Source organism: Pelecanus crispus, chromosome 8, assembly GCF_030463565.1.
Source record: "Pelecanus crispus isolate bPelCri1 chromosome 8, bPelCri1.pri, whole genome shotgun sequence".
NCBI lineage: Eukaryota > Metazoa > Chordata > Aves > Pelecaniformes > Pelecanidae > Pelecanus > Pelecanus crispus.
The window spans coordinates 3,714,532-3,729,278 of record NC_134650.1 but is presented as its reverse complement, the minus strand read 5'-3'; the positions used below and the strand labels follow the sequence as shown (position 1 = coordinate 3,729,278).

Below are 14,747 nucleotides of genomic sequence, written 5' to 3'. Positions count from 1 at the left end.
TCGCAGAATACAGCCCCTCACCCATTTTGAGAGACACATCTGTAATCAAAAAATGACATTACCGGCCCTAATGCACAACTTCCCGACAGCCTTGTCAGCAGCCAGTGACATTTGCACCCCTGGTTCTTTGCTCTCTGGAGTGTTTCCCATTACCTCAGCTGGTAATAACAGCTTTTCAGCCCCTCTCTTTACCCAAGGCACCAACAACTCAGACTTTTTAAGTCTCCGTCCACTGCCAACACATTAGATATATCAATGTGAATCTGTCAGAGTGATAAGAACTAAGTGCAGCTGTAATTCAAGCAGTGACCACAGGAAAACCTCAAAATCTCTGCTCAGCTTGATGCAAAGGGAGGATGTTAGAGAGGTTTGTGCTCACCGAGCCACAGCCTCAGGAGCGGCGTAACGCGGGGGCTCGGGAAGGAGTTCACGGCCCGTGAGCAGGCATTAGCCATGCCAGCTTCCCCTCCTTCTAAACTTAGCTCTGTTTGACGCCGGACCCTGGTCCAGAGGAAAGGAAATGTGAGAACAACGTCCCTCTGGCTTTGCTCACGCTGCTCTTGAAACGAAGATGCCCACCGCTAAACACTGCAGTTGCTACAACAGCAGCTCATGCCTAGTATAGTTTCCATCTCCAGTGGAAACGTATCCGAGGCACGGGAGGGAAAACAGGGCACAGCATCGTCCCTTCCAGCACCGGCCTCGGGAAACGCAGCTCCTCCCGACCCGGTCCCCGACCCTGCACCGCAGAGCTGGCAGGGGCGACCTGGTCAATGCCCTCCGGGGTGGGCAGCGCTGCCTGTACCAGCTAAGAGTGAGGGAAAACCCTGCAACAAGGTCACACACCAGCGGGCTCAGCTTAATGCCCTTGAGCCCCGTGACAGGAAGAAACCAACACAACATAATCTCCAACTCAGCTGCGCTGTCTCTCATTTCACGGCTCTCCGTACCTCCCACTTATTCACGGGGAGGAGCTCCACGCCACCGAGCCACCCTCCCCTGGCATCAGTGCTATGACCTGTGCCGTTAACGAAAGGGCATTCAGGCGGGCACCCAAACCGGGGAACCTCAGCACGAAGCCACCCCAATACTGTAGGACCTCCCAACCCCACCAAACTCAATCTCCCCCAACTTGCATCAACAGGGATGAAGTGGGCACAAGGAACCCAATGGAGCAGACACAAGTATCCCAATGGCGTGGGCACAAGGACCCCAATGGTGCGTGCACAAGGACCCCAATGGAGCAGACACAAGTATCCCAATGGAGCGGACACAGGACCCCAATGGCGCGTGCACAAGGACCCCAATGGAGCAGACACAAGTATCCCAATGGAGCAGACACAAGTATCCCAATGGCGCGTGCACAAGGACCCCAATGGAGCAGACACAAGTATCCCAATGGCGTGGGCACAAGGACCCCAATGGCGTGGGCACAAGGACCTCAATGGCATGGGCACGAGGACCCCAATGGAGCGGACACAAGTATCCCAACGGCGTGGGCACAAGGACCCCAATGGCGTGGGCACAAGGACCCCAATGGCATGGGCACAAGGACCCCAATGGAGCAGATACAAGTATCCCAACGGCGTGGGCACAAGGACCCCCCACCTTTCATCAGAGATGCCCACCGGGTACTGTCGCCGGCTCCAACCCCCAGAGCTGAGCGGGAGGCTGAGGCTGGTGGGAGCTGTGGCTCTGCAGCGTGGGCTCTGGCTTCTTGGAGGATGCCCTGTCCTGGCACCCACCACCCACAGCCAGCTGTGGGCACGCCAGTTGGCCACCACATCTGGGCAAGCACGGCCCCGGGGGCAAACTCTCCTTTGGCGAAAGCCAGAAGTCCACATACCTCAGAGGGCTTCTTCTCCTTCTGCCGTGACCAGGTGGATTTGGTGTTCGGAATTTTGGAGCATCTGGAGGCTGACGTGGTGTGACCTGCAACGAGGCAAGAGAGGCAGGTTACCTGGAAAAAAGACACAGTTTTTTCCATACCTTTGTCACCAGCCCCACTGCCGCTACTACAGCCTCACCCAACACTTTGGGCCAACGCTAAGGGGCCATAATACCTTGACATGACATTATTTTTGTGCACATGCCAGGGTACTTCACCAAAATAGATTAACATCGCTTTCCTGCTGCTATAGATGATGAAACAGAGGCCTCTGAAGTTTATAAACACTGTTTTCAAATGCAGACATCAGAAATGAGAAACCCAAAGCCATGAGTAAGAACGGCTTCTAAGAGGGAACGAGCCAGGGCTCATTCCTGGATTCAGGAATCTATTGAGTTCAGGAATTAAGGAGATAAGACTAAAAATTTTCTAACAAGGATGTCAAAGATAAGCATCTCAACTGCTCGAGGACTTCAGACCTGGTGGTCAAAAATACCGACCAAACTGGGTAAAACTCCTCTGCCAGTGCCAGGACTAAAAATTTCCACGCCTGTGTGCAGTTCAGCATCTAGTGGGAACCACGCAACAGGACACACCGAGCGAATGGACTTTAGACTTCGGTAGTGAGAGGGTATTTGCTTTGGCATTTGGGATTAATTTATCCTGGGAGTGTTATGAATGGACTCATCATCCTGACCAGAGCAGTGCTACCACCGCTTCCACCTCCACAAGCCAAGGGCAGCTGAACCTGAAATGTGCTGGGACCATTATGTTATTAATCTTTATTTCCAACCCATAGGTGTTACTATCACTTAAAAAAAAAAAAAAAAAAAAAAGCTGTATGTATTTGGTAATAATAAATAAACTCATCACTGGAATCTCTTTATGATAATGATGATGGCTGGGTCTTCTGTATACAGGATCCCTTTAGATTGCTCTATATAAAAATGTTTTGGTGAGGGCACAACAAATTAACTATCGATAAGCCTATTTATCCTGATTTTATCCTTGGCCACTGATTTTATCCTTGGATGGCTGAATAAGAGCAAACAACCCCGGGCACATGAGCAAATGCCAAGCACGACAGATCCGTGCACGCAAGGACTTCAGGAGGGGCTCTGGGCTGGGAGCTGAGCTGGCACGAGGGACCAGGGCTGTCCCCGATGGGGTACCAATGCGGTGGGAAATGTCCCTCTCCCACCAGCGCAGGCAATTTAGTCCCTCGCAAGCCCGGATAAATCTCCCATGCCTGTTTTTGCTCGTAGGGGAAGAGGCACTAGTTCACCATGCACTAAACCCACTTTCTCGTACTTCCTAAAATGAAGACCAGATCTGATGGCACCAGTCGTTCTCAGAGGACAGCTGGTTTTCTGCCTGTAGCGTCAGGCTAGACGTCATTAAAGTGGGCTCCACATAAATGCATTTTTTTAATCATTTTGGTACCTAGCAGGACTGCATAGGCAAAGCAGCAGAAGTTCGCACGCTGCAGCCGCCGGGAAACGCTGCTTTACTCGGCGCATTGCTCAAAGCATCGCAGATCCAGAGGTTATACTGGGAGACTGAGTCACTCATTTCCACCTTGCCCTTCTTCTCAAGCTACAACGTGGTGCTACAACTATGTAGACTTAGATAACATGCCACTACCATCCTTTCCTGGCGGAGGCATAAAAAAGAAGGTCAACACTTTGTTTACAATTATAATGCAGGAGAGCATTTGTCAACAGCTTAGCTATCACCTGCAGCATAAATATCCAAGCCCAACAGAGATAAGGCCATGTTGTTTAATACCGTGATTAAAGATGCCTTACCCCCGAGAGGCAGAGAAGCCAGCTAGCATGGCTCGGCCCAGTAAGCCTTTGAGCATCTGGGGATTAGGAGATGGGAAGTTTGGAGCACGGCTTCCAAAACAAACCCCTTTCCGAGACAGAGATGTTTTATTCTACGAGAAGCGAGCGGTGTTGACAGAGCCTGAAACACTTTCCGTAGGCACGGCTCAGCCCCCCGCCCCCCCCCAGGGCTCCAGCAGGACGGGGGTCCCCTCCGGCAGCCAAACAGCAGGTTCCCGTCGGCTGCAGCGGTGCAAGCTCCAGTCACGCTGACAATTTTTTTGGCTAAAGCTGTGGGAACGGCAGCCAAACCCAGCAAGATCAGCCTTTCCATAACCCCCTGTAATCTCCCCATCATCCTGTTAGGAAAAGGCCCAGAAGTTTTAGTGTCTTTAGCGAAGTCCTTTTCGCTCTCGGATATCCAGCAGCCAGATCCTGTAAAGTGTGGAGAGCAAATTCCCAGCACGGCCCAGATGAAATTACTGTGACATTGGTAAGAAACCAAGTGCAACTAGGAGGGAACTCCGGAGCCCAGACAAGGGATTAGACCAGTGCCTTGAGGGTACTGAACGCTAAGGCACTGCGGTTTGTCTGCACTGGGTGAAACCCTGGAATAAGTGGGAGAGGAAAGCGCTCTATTTATAGCCAAAATTCAGCACATTTGCACATTTATTGTTGAGCGCATGCTTCTGTGCTTTCCTGAATGAGGATGAAGTGAGGTAGATGTTGAGAAGCAAGCGTGGGCTTGCAAGCTTTGCTGGCTCAAGCCTTATCCCTTTTCCCACATCACCCTTCAGCTTGCAAGAAGGGAACAAGAAGGCTCCAGTTTTACCCTGACTCCAGCAAAAACTTCCCTTTCCCCCAGCACAACTCAGTCGAGAGCTAACCGGTCTCAGGCTGCAGCTCACAGGGAAGGACAACTCGTCTACAAAGGGTGTTTGCCTTGTTAGCAGATATGCAATCAGCAGCTCCCCCTCGCCCAGACTCCTCACACGAGGGAGACGCTCTCATCAGTTAAGAGGAAGCACAACCGGGGCATTTAAATTGGTATCAGCTTGTTGCTGCATTTCTGACAAACCCAGCCCGGCGCACAATTCATTGTGCAGGCTTCCCAGTAACTGCAGTTTCCGCCACTCTTTGCAAAGTAATTATTCAAGCGTTTTCCCTGCTGGAGGTGAATCGCTTAGTTATCTCGTTCAAAGCCTTGAATTAAAGGTCTTACTGTCAGTGGTGTCTGAGTTATCACTGCTGATCGAGTACTTGCGCCGTTTTTCTTCCATCTGTAACAAAAGAAATTGAACATTACACTTAGTGCCCAGGAAACTCATCTCAGTACCAAATCACTGTTATCTCTGAATATCTGCACGCAGGTTATCCCAGCGCCAGCCAGTACTTACCCTCCCGACAGACAACTACCCAGGGGCTTAAAAAAGGAAGAAAACAATCCTCATAGCGGGTTTTTTTAACTTTAAGGGTGCCGGTGCCCCTCTACCAGCTCTCCCCGCTCCTAAGAGACACCGTGAGCACGCTTTGATCGCTCAGCTTTGCACAGCGATTTGCCTACGCAGGAGTCACAACCCAACGCCCCATTCCCTGCAAGAGCATCGCCACGGGAAGGTGCCCCCGCACGGCCCCGCCGCGGAGCGCGGTGCTGCTGGACGGGACAAAAGGCATCCCGTGAACTACCCCGTCTGGGCTGCAAATTTGAGACGCGCACAGACAGAAGAATGGAAACTATGGCGCGCTCTCGGTATGTCTGCAGGGGGAAGTCCGAGCATCACGGAGCTGAAGAGGACCCCTGCGTACGACGAGACCGGGGGTTTTACCCTCTGACTCATCTTCCCACTCAGGCGGTATCTACTTCTTTTAAGACTTCTGGTGTATCTGTCACACAGCCAGCGCGAGCTAGCCAAGCCTGAAGCACGCTTCCCATCACCCAGAGCTGCTCTGCCTGCTCCGGCACGGCCATGCAGCCCCCCGCCGGCACCGCGGCTCCCGGGGGGCGGCGAGCAAGCGGCTTCTGCACAGCCGCTGCGACTCCTCCATCCTCTCGGAGACAAAAAAACCACGGCAGCGGGTCCCACCGCACCGATTAGGGGGACGGGAGACGCGTTTCAAGCTCGGCTGCTGATTTGCTTTGTGACTTTGAACAAGCCACAGAATTGCTTGAAATCAGCAGGTTCTCCTGAACTCGCCCCTCAGGAACTGAGTACTCAGAGCTGAAAGTCAAGTACCTGTACCAGTAGGTGCTTTAAAAAGAAGGAAGAAAGAGGGGAAAAAAGGGAGGGAAAAAGGAAGGGAAAAAAGAAAGAAGGGAAAAAAGAAAGAAGGGGAAAAAAGAAAGAAGGGGAAAAAAGAAAGAAGGGGAAAAAAAAAAGAAGGGGGAAAAAAAAGGGGAAAAAAAAAAGAAGGGGAAAAAAGAAAGAAAGGGAAAAAAGAAAGAAGGGGAAAAAAGAAAGAAGGGGAAAAAAGAAAGAAGGGGAAAAAAGAAAGAAGGGGAAAAAAGAAAGAAGGGGAAAAAAGAAAGAAGGGGAAAAAAGAAAGGAAAAAAAACTATTTTAACTTTCAAAGACCCCAGCTTAGCAATGTGGGGGGTGACTGATCAGTGTGGTCCCCAATACAGGGCTTGGGGAGCTCTGGATGGAAAGGGCTACCCATATGGACCAGACAACGATCCAACAGGCTGTGAGCTAAAATACACCGCAGAAAACAATGCTAATCTCGTGGAAATCGTCTTAGTACTTTCTGAGATATTTTGTAAGAAGCCAAGGTTGTTAACATGGCATACCCACCACTGCTTCCACAAATGATAAATGGGAATGATAATAAAATACTGGTTTTGTGTGGTTCAGTCGCAGCATTGGACAGCAGGCTAGAGCACGCCATTTCCCCCCAAACAACACGAAAAGTTCCACATAAGCATATAAAACCCTTGCCATGCTTGTATTTTACAACATAGGTGCTATGTTTTATCGCCCCATTATAAGGGATAATACTACAAAGTATCATAAACATTTTAACTATCAGTGTTGTGGTGAGGCATTGCCCTGTCAAAACGTGATTAAAAATGTTCCTTGAGAATATGGCAATATCAATACCTTCCCCCAGCGATTCAAGGGGAACCAGTTGTTATTAAAGCAGCCTTGTTCCAAGTAGCCATTACATTTTGCTTGGGGAACATGATATCGGAGGCAGCTCTACCTGCAGTTCACTTCCTTTTAGTGGAAATTCTACCTGAACCTTTTAAACTGGTTCCTACTGGTCTGAAGTGGCAAACAGGCTTTTGGAGCACGAAGCTGGAGCTATGCTTTTATTGATTCTGGAGTTCCCAGTCGCAGAGATTAAATAAACCAAAGTCAATGGGGAAAAGAAACACCTGAGCTGAAGCAAAGGAACGCTACTGATGGCCAGGCAGATTTCCAGCGTTTCCCATCTTTGCCTTTACAGCAAGACAGCGTCATTAACATCGCTCTCCTTCCAAGGGAGAGAAGAAAGTTTAGTGCACAGCACAGGTGTCAGGGTGCTGGGACTGGTTTTGGCTCTGATATATATGCGAGAAGATGCACCGATCATCCCTTTAATCGCACGTGGTCCCTGCATCCCGCTCCTGTCCTACACCCACCTCCACAACACGCTTTTACACGCTTACTAGATAACCACAGGAATTTATATTCACATACAGAAGTGGCTCACGCTGCAGGTAAAACAGTGGCTCTGCTTCAGAAAATCATTTTGCCACTGTCTGGCAGGATCCAGGACAGCCTCCTCGGAACCAAATTCCATTTCAATCGCTCTGAATGAAATTCCGGCTTGAGCAAAGCCTGGACATCTCCGAACGCAGCAGCACGGAAAGGCGACCGCTGCCCGGGCAGAGGATGGCACGCAACGGCCCACAAGGTACTGAGTGCCTGAAGGAAGGAAAATTTGGGGCCAAAACCACAGGGCTCAGCCAGAGCTTTTCAGAAAACGGTGAGCTTCCAGGCAGTGCTAAGACGACGCTGTTTTCTGAGGGACTCATCTTCCTGAGCAGCCAAACAGTAGTAAACCGCACGGTACTCAACAGAGGAATTTGCTGCAGAAGAAGGGTAACCGGGCCATCTCCCCATCTGGAGTTACAAAGTTCTAAAGCCTGACGGTGGCTGGGCGAGCCATGGGCTCCCAACAGCCCTCCGGCACCCAGCGCGGGGCACCCGGCACCCACATCCCCACACTCCCGGGCCAGAGCTCCGGCCTCGCGCCGCGCCGAGCAAGCTCTCGGGAGCAATTCAGTTGGTGTACTACTAAGCAATTTAAAGTCTCTGCAAAATACGGTCTCCGCTCCAAAATTAATCCTTTGTTTACATTAGAAGCTAATTTCACCTTCTACTGACCCATTCCCCGCATGGCATCATTATTAAAGTCATAAACAAATACCAAAAAAATTTGTAATACTTTGAAAAGGTCACCGTTAGGTCAAACTTGGCCCAAAATCTAGCTTTTACAGAGCCAGAAACCAAGAGAAAGGTTTCTATGTATGCTTGCTTAAAAAATTAAAACAGAAACAGATGTGGGTTTCTTTTATAAACAAATGAACATCCCCCTGAAGTGTCTGCAACTCAAATCCACAGGCATAGCCCTGCGCTAACGCCTGCAAACCCGAAAAAGGGAATTGCTTGCAAACTAACACATGTTCAGCATTGCCTTTGTTCAAGCTGAGAAAGGCAGATAAATGCTTAAGCAAGGAAGATGATGGCCCTCCATCAGCCTAAACAAATGTAAATCACTGGGGTTTGGAGAAATTAGCCACAGGATTGGCGGTAAAATTGAGATGATGGCCTCAGGCTGCCTGGTCCTGCCTGGCAGCAGGGAAGGGCTGAAGAAGAGCTTTCCGAGATGCAATTTTGCCCAGCCCATGCAACCTGGGAGAAGCGAAGGCAGCAGCACTCTTCAGCCCACCGGGAGATGCGTGCGCCCAGATCCCGAGCTCCCGTCCCACCCGGGCGCTCCTCCCCGCACCCACGCTCCCATGGGCGCTCAACCAAAATGCCTCCTCCAGCCTTCAGCCAGCGAACGCCCGCTTCCGACGAACTCCTTGCCCTCTGCCAACCCCTTCCAGGATCCCTGCGCTCTGGGGAATCCGCTGACGTTCCCCAGCTCCCTGCAAGCATCGAGTCCACGTGGGATTTGGAGCTGCTGGTGGCATTGCAGCACCATGTGCAGGGGCTGCTGGCAAGAATGAACCATTCTGGCTTGTAGCTGGCGAACTAGAGAAATTCCTACACGCCTGGGCACACCGGGAACAGGCACAGAAACCTGCAGAAGTTGCAGCAAAAAAAAAAAAACCAAACCGAACCACAACAGTATTTGGTCATCACCTCTTCCCAGCGCTCATCCGCACGTTAAGGGATGCACCGCGCTCGGTCCCCCCCGCGCCGTCACCTCCGACGCCGTGACAGTTGAGCAACACCGGCTGAATTCTGTGCTCTGTTTGTGAGCTGCAATGAGACTGCAGAAAAACCACTTCCCTGTTTGTTCCTCCAGCACAGAAATAGGAACACAAACAGAAAATAGTGCCCCCAGCGGCATGCGCACCGCTCCGGCCACCCGGACCCCCGCTCCCATGGCCCCCCGCTCCCAGAACCCCTTGTCCCATCGCCTGTGCCCGGGCGGGTGACGTGGAGTCGAGGGGTAGCTCATCAAAGCTTCTCCTCTGCGTTAACTATTTCTTCGCTCTGTCTAGGAATACCAGCAGGTTGTTAGAAAGTATAAGAAGAAGGGTGGAGGGCTGGAAGGTCCCAGCCTTTACACCCTAGGAGGGTTGTCCTCGTCGGATTCCCTCTTCTCATGAACAATTTTGGAGCCAAGCGCTGCTATAGGGAGGCTCGGAGAGAGCAGCAGCATCCCCCGCCGCAGGCACAGCCCCAACTTCACAATAACAGAAGAACAAACTTTCTGACCGAAGGATGCGCGTCGGCTGTGCCAACAGACCGTCAGCAAATCTTGGTGCGCAGCCCTTACATCTCAGGGGAAGGCGCGCTGCTCTTTTCTTAACCTCCCTGGTAACCCTGCAAAGTGGAAGTCCAGACAGGCACGATCCTGGTACCCAGGAACGCTGATTTTCTGGGCAGCGGGAGCCTGCGCCAGCCAGCCGGGGCTCGCCGGCCCCTCCACCAGCTGCTGTCAGCTCCATCTTCAGCAAAACTCAGCTGCCCAGGTGAAGAGAGAGCCATTCCTCCTCTCCTCCACAGCAACTCTGCCTGCTGCCTTGGTTCCCTGGGGCAAAATTTAATCTCATTTAAATTTAAAACAAAACAAGCCCTCGTTTACTTCCTGTGCTTTGCCTTTTTCCACGTCTACAAGGGGATTTTTTTTCTTTACTACTCACATTTGTAACTTCGCTTGCCTCTTCTGACTTGTTACCCTCTAATTATCCTTTTTTTTTTTTTCCCAGCAAGCCCAGGCAGAGCACAGGTAATCGGAAAGGTTACTGCGGGCACCCGGGGCCACCGCTGCCTTCGGGCAGGAGGGAGCGGGCAGGGATGCAGGGCGAGGGCAGGGACACAGGGCACAGGCAGGGGCACAGGCAGGGACACAGGGCACGGGCAGGGATGCAGGGCATGGGCAGGGATGCAGGGCACGGGCAGGGATGCAGGCAGGGACACAGGGCATGGGCAGGGATGCAGGGCACGGGCAGGGATGCAGGCAGGGACACAGGGCATGGGCAGGGATGCAGGGCACGGGCAGGGATGCAGGCAGGGACACAGGGCATGGGCAGGGATGCAGGCAGGGACACAGGGCATGGGTAGGGACACAGGGTGAGGGTAGGGGGACAGGCAGGGACACAGGGCACGGGCAGGGACACAGGCAGGGACACAGGGCACAGGCAGGGATGCAGGGTGAGGGCAGGGATGCAGGGCACGGGCAGGGACACAGGCAGGGACACAGGGCACAGGCAGGGATGCAGGGACACAGGGCACAGGCAGGGACGCAGGGCACAGGCAGGGATGCAGGGAACAGCTCTTTGCCCGCCGTCAGCTGCCCCATCCTGCAGGTCTCTGAGCATCCGCAACTTGGAGGAAAATCAACAGGAGCTACGGGCACTCCCGTCTTCGTACCAAACACCCAGAGAAAGGCAAAGACCAGACCTTATTTAAAATACCTTAGTTTGAGGACCACCTACCCACCAACTTCCAGAACTTGGTGTCAAACACTACCAGCAGCCACCAACGCTTTAAATGAATTGCATCTCCCTGCCTACAGACCTAACGTGTACCCTCTCATCCTTTGCTCCAAGCCTTCATTTTTGGACATCAGCCTTAATTTTCCTAGGAAAAACAAATTTAACCTTTGATTTAACCTTTCTGCAAGCTATTTTTACTTCTATCTCAAGCTTATTTTAACCTCAGTAGCCAATAAATGCTTAAAGGTCAAACACCATTCCTAAGTGCCGGGCTCCTCACCCCTGGGAGAAAGGCTGGGATCATTGATTTTTTTTTTTTTTTTCCCCTTTCCCCCAAGCAAAATCCCCTCTTAAAAACGTCCCAGCGGCAGGACGGCTCTAGGCTCAAACCCGCAAGCAAACAATTTTCAGTGTGGGTGCTGCGAGAAGGAGGTGGGAATTCTCCCCGTGAACGCCATCCTTCCCACTCAAAAAGCGCTCCGGATGCGCAGGTATGGAGAGGGAGAGATGTGGATCATTTTTCCCCCCCTCACTGCACAATTCCAAGCCCCTCGCCCGCCTTTGCAGCGCTTCCCAACTTCCAGGTCGCCGCCTGCACCCCCGGGAGCGGAGCAGGCGGGGGGGCGAGGGCGCAGGTCCCAGCCCCGCAGCCCAAAAGCGGAGCGGCCGGCGGGGAAGGGGCGGGAGCGGCGGCGGGGGGCGGCGGGGGCTCCCCCGGGAGGGCTGCAGGGAGCAGCCCCCGGAGGGGGCAGGTGCCCGGCTCGCCCCGGCCCCCCGGGCAGGGCCACGGGGGATGATTTGGGGCGCGGGCGATGCAAGGGGGGGTGGGGGGGGGGGGCGCCTCCCGGCCGCGGCAGCCCGGGGAGGCGGCGGCGGGGGAAGGCGGCGGGGAAAGCCCCGCGGCGCGGCGGGCCGGGAGCGGTGCGGAGGGCGGGCGGGCGGGAGCCGGCAGCCGCCACGCCCCCGGGCACCGCCATCCCGGCCCCGCGCAGCGCTCCGCGCCCGCGCAGCGCCCGCCGCCCCCCGGCCCCGCACCCCCCCCCCCCCCCCGGGGGTACCGCGCATCGCCCCGCGGAGCCGCGGCTGCGGGCCCCCTCCCGCAGGCGGGCAGGGCGCGGGGCAGCGTCTGCCGCAGTCATTAATTTGGCAAAAAAAAAAAAAAAAAAAAAAATTTAAAAAAAAAAATTTAAAAAAAAAAACCGGCGAAGCCGCCAGCCGAGCCTTTAAAAGTTCTTGTTTACATTCCCGCTGCCTCCCTCGTACACTTTAAAAGAAGAGTGACCAACATGCGCAATCCGCCCCTGGAAATGCTGCACATCCCCCGCCTCGCAGCCGAGGGGGAGGGAGGGGGGAAGGGGGGGGGGGGGGAAATTAAAAAAATAAATACAAGCGAAGCAGGGGGAGCTGCAAAAAAAAAAAAAAATTTTTTACCATCCGCTGCAAAATAAGCCCCATTCCCTTCGCCGAGCCTTTTTACCTTCGCCAGGAGAGTGTCCGCCAAGAGTTGAGGCTGTCTCTCGGGTTACGGCGGAGGCGGGGGCGGGGGATGCTCCGCAGCCCCCGGCCGGGAGAGCCCCCTCGCCGCCTCACGCCGGTGTCATCGCCGGGGCCGCGCCGGCCGGGCCCTCCTCAGGGGCGGCCGCCCGGCAACTCCATGGATGCGGCCCCGCTCCCAGCCGAGATGGCCGCTCCGCGGCGGCCGGCCGAGCCCTGCCCGCCTGTTTCTCTTTCTTTTTTACCCCGCACTTCCTCAGGCTTCTCCTCGCCCCGCCGCCCGCCCCGCCGCCGCTCGGGCTCCGGCAGGGAGGCGGGGAAGCGACTTTCGGAGCGGGGACGGATAATGGTGGCGGCGCTTCCACACACACACCGCACGCACACGCGCGCACCCCCCCGCCTCCCTCCCCTCAGCCGCCCCAAATCTTCAATTCCGTCCCCTCCCGCGCCCCGCGCCCCCCCCAGGCGCCGCGGCAGGGCCAGGTGCGGCCAGCGCCGGTGCCATCCCGGGCCGGGCCGCCCGCCCCGCTCCGCTCCTCACCCCCCCCGCCGGCCGCCGGGGCCCCATGGCGCTGCCCGGAGCCCCAGCGCCGCACCCCGCACCCCGCACCCCGCACCCCTTCCCTCCCCCCCCCACCCCACCGCGCCCCGCGCCCCGCGCCCCCTCTCCGCGCTGCGCACAGGCGTACACGGGGCCGCTGCTGCAACCTTAAAAAAAAAAAAAAAAAAAAAAAAAAAAAAAAAGCTTATACTTAAAAAAAAAAAAAAAACCACCCTTTTGGCGCCATATTAATGACGTACTTAAAATTTGCCATTTCTCCTGCGTCAAAAAGACGGTTCTTGCCCATCGCGGAGCGGGCGGGGGCCGCGGTGCGGAGCCGCCCCCCCCCCCCCCCCCCCCTCCGCGTAGCAAACTTCCGCGGCCGCGGGGCGGGCCGCCGGCGTGGGAATGGCCGGGCTGGGCCGCGCAACCTCCGCGCTGCTCCGCGGGCCGGGCTCCGCGGGCCACGCCGGCAATCGCGGCCGCGCTGGAAGCGCGCAGCGCCCGCGGAGCGGCGAGGGGCGGCTGGGCTGCGGCTGCGGCTGCGAAGCCCCGGGGTGCCCCCCCCCCCCAAAAAAAAAAAAAAATTAAAAAACCAAAAAACTTTACAGAGTTTCCGCGGAGAGGCGCGGAGCGGCTCCCACCCGCCCCCGGGGGGACCCCGGCGGGTGCTCCCCAAATGGGTGCTTTGGGCTCGGGGCTGCCCGTGGCCAGTGGCTTCCCCAGGGTTCAAAACCGCGACGGGGCACCGCTGTCGAGATAAAGCCGCTTTCTTAAATTAAAACAATAATAATAATTTGGAATTAATAATAATTGGATGGAGCGGGCCAGACAGCCTACGTCTTTCCAAACTCTCGGAGGCCCGAGAGTAAAACAAATTGCAGAAGTTGTTTCGCACCGGTTTAAACCGTTTGCTGCAGAAGATGAAAATTCAGGTGAAAGACCGTCTTTCAATCCCAATCTGCCGCCGTCTCTTAAATTCGTTAACCTGGTCAGCTCTAAAACTCTGAGTTACTGGTTGTTAAAAACCCATCGGGACCACGGGTAGCATCACCGCAACTACAGCAGTCAGATGCTCCCCACTCTACATCCCTGTTCTGGCTCCGTACAATTTGCCAAACTTGAATGAATTAGGCTGCAACTTTCTGCCTTGGCAGCCTGTGCTGGACGTTTTCCGAACGCTCCACATCCTTTGGCTCTTCCAAGGATGAAAGCAGAGGAGGAGAGGAGGATTGCTTTGGTCATTCTTGGGCTCGTCGGGGTTTTTTGTTTTGTTTTTAGGACTGTAACTCTGGAAATAGGGTCTTGACATTTGGCATCGGGCAGCCCTTTATGGTCGGTCAGATAAACCCACCCAAGTTAGTCATGTTCTTGGGCTTTGAAGAAGAGCAGCTCACAACACACAGCAAAAACATGCCCGATTCCGGCTGCTGAGGTCCCTCGAGATGCTGCTCGTGGGGGACCTGCAGCCCCCGGGCTCAGAGCCCGCTCAGCGGCCCCCCAGGGAATGGGAAACTTCAGCCCCTCGTTAAAAAAGCCTTTCCTGGTAGTACAAGAGTGGTGGGACTCGGGAGCATGGCCCCTTTCTGTCGGTCCCCGCCAGCCCCGGGTACCTCGGGGGACGCTGGCCCCCGCTGCTCCAGCACCCAGCGGCGTTCCCTGCAGGGACTTCACCTCCGGATCCCACCCCGTCTACGTGCACAGGCTGCGTTAAGGGATATTTTTTTGAAGGTCACTGTGTTACCTGCTCAGAACGTCAGAAATGTCCAAAGTGAGGCATTCTGTACCAATTTACGGAGACTTGCTTGCGCACGCATATTCTAATGCAGTTCTTAATTA

At 54.6% G+C, this 14,747-nt stretch overlaps 1 protein-coding gene across 2 annotated transcripts in view; it reads right to left on the bottom strand.

Moving 5' to 3' along the window:
- Window positions 1-12,410, bottom strand: part of JADE2 (jade family PHD finger 2) — an 84,759-nt gene extending 72,349 nt beyond the window's left edge. Inside the window, exons 1-3 of one of the 2 annotated variants that reach the window (XM_075714964.1) lie at window positions 12,351-12,410; window positions 4,937-4,994; window positions 1,847-1,932 (exon numbers count right to left, since the gene is read on the bottom strand). In XM_075714964.1, the coding sequence (XP_075571079.1) occupies window positions 1,847-1,932; window positions 4,937-4,994 (144 nt within the window). In that variant the 5' untranslated portion in view covers window positions 12,351-12,410. Of the gene's footprint in view, window positions 1-1,846; window positions 1,933-4,936; window positions 4,995-9,068; window positions 9,134-12,350 lie in introns of those variants that run through there. The other variant, XM_075714963.1, reaches the window with a different exon arrangement.
- Between the last annotated feature and the right edge of the window lie 2,337 nt (window positions 12,411-14,747).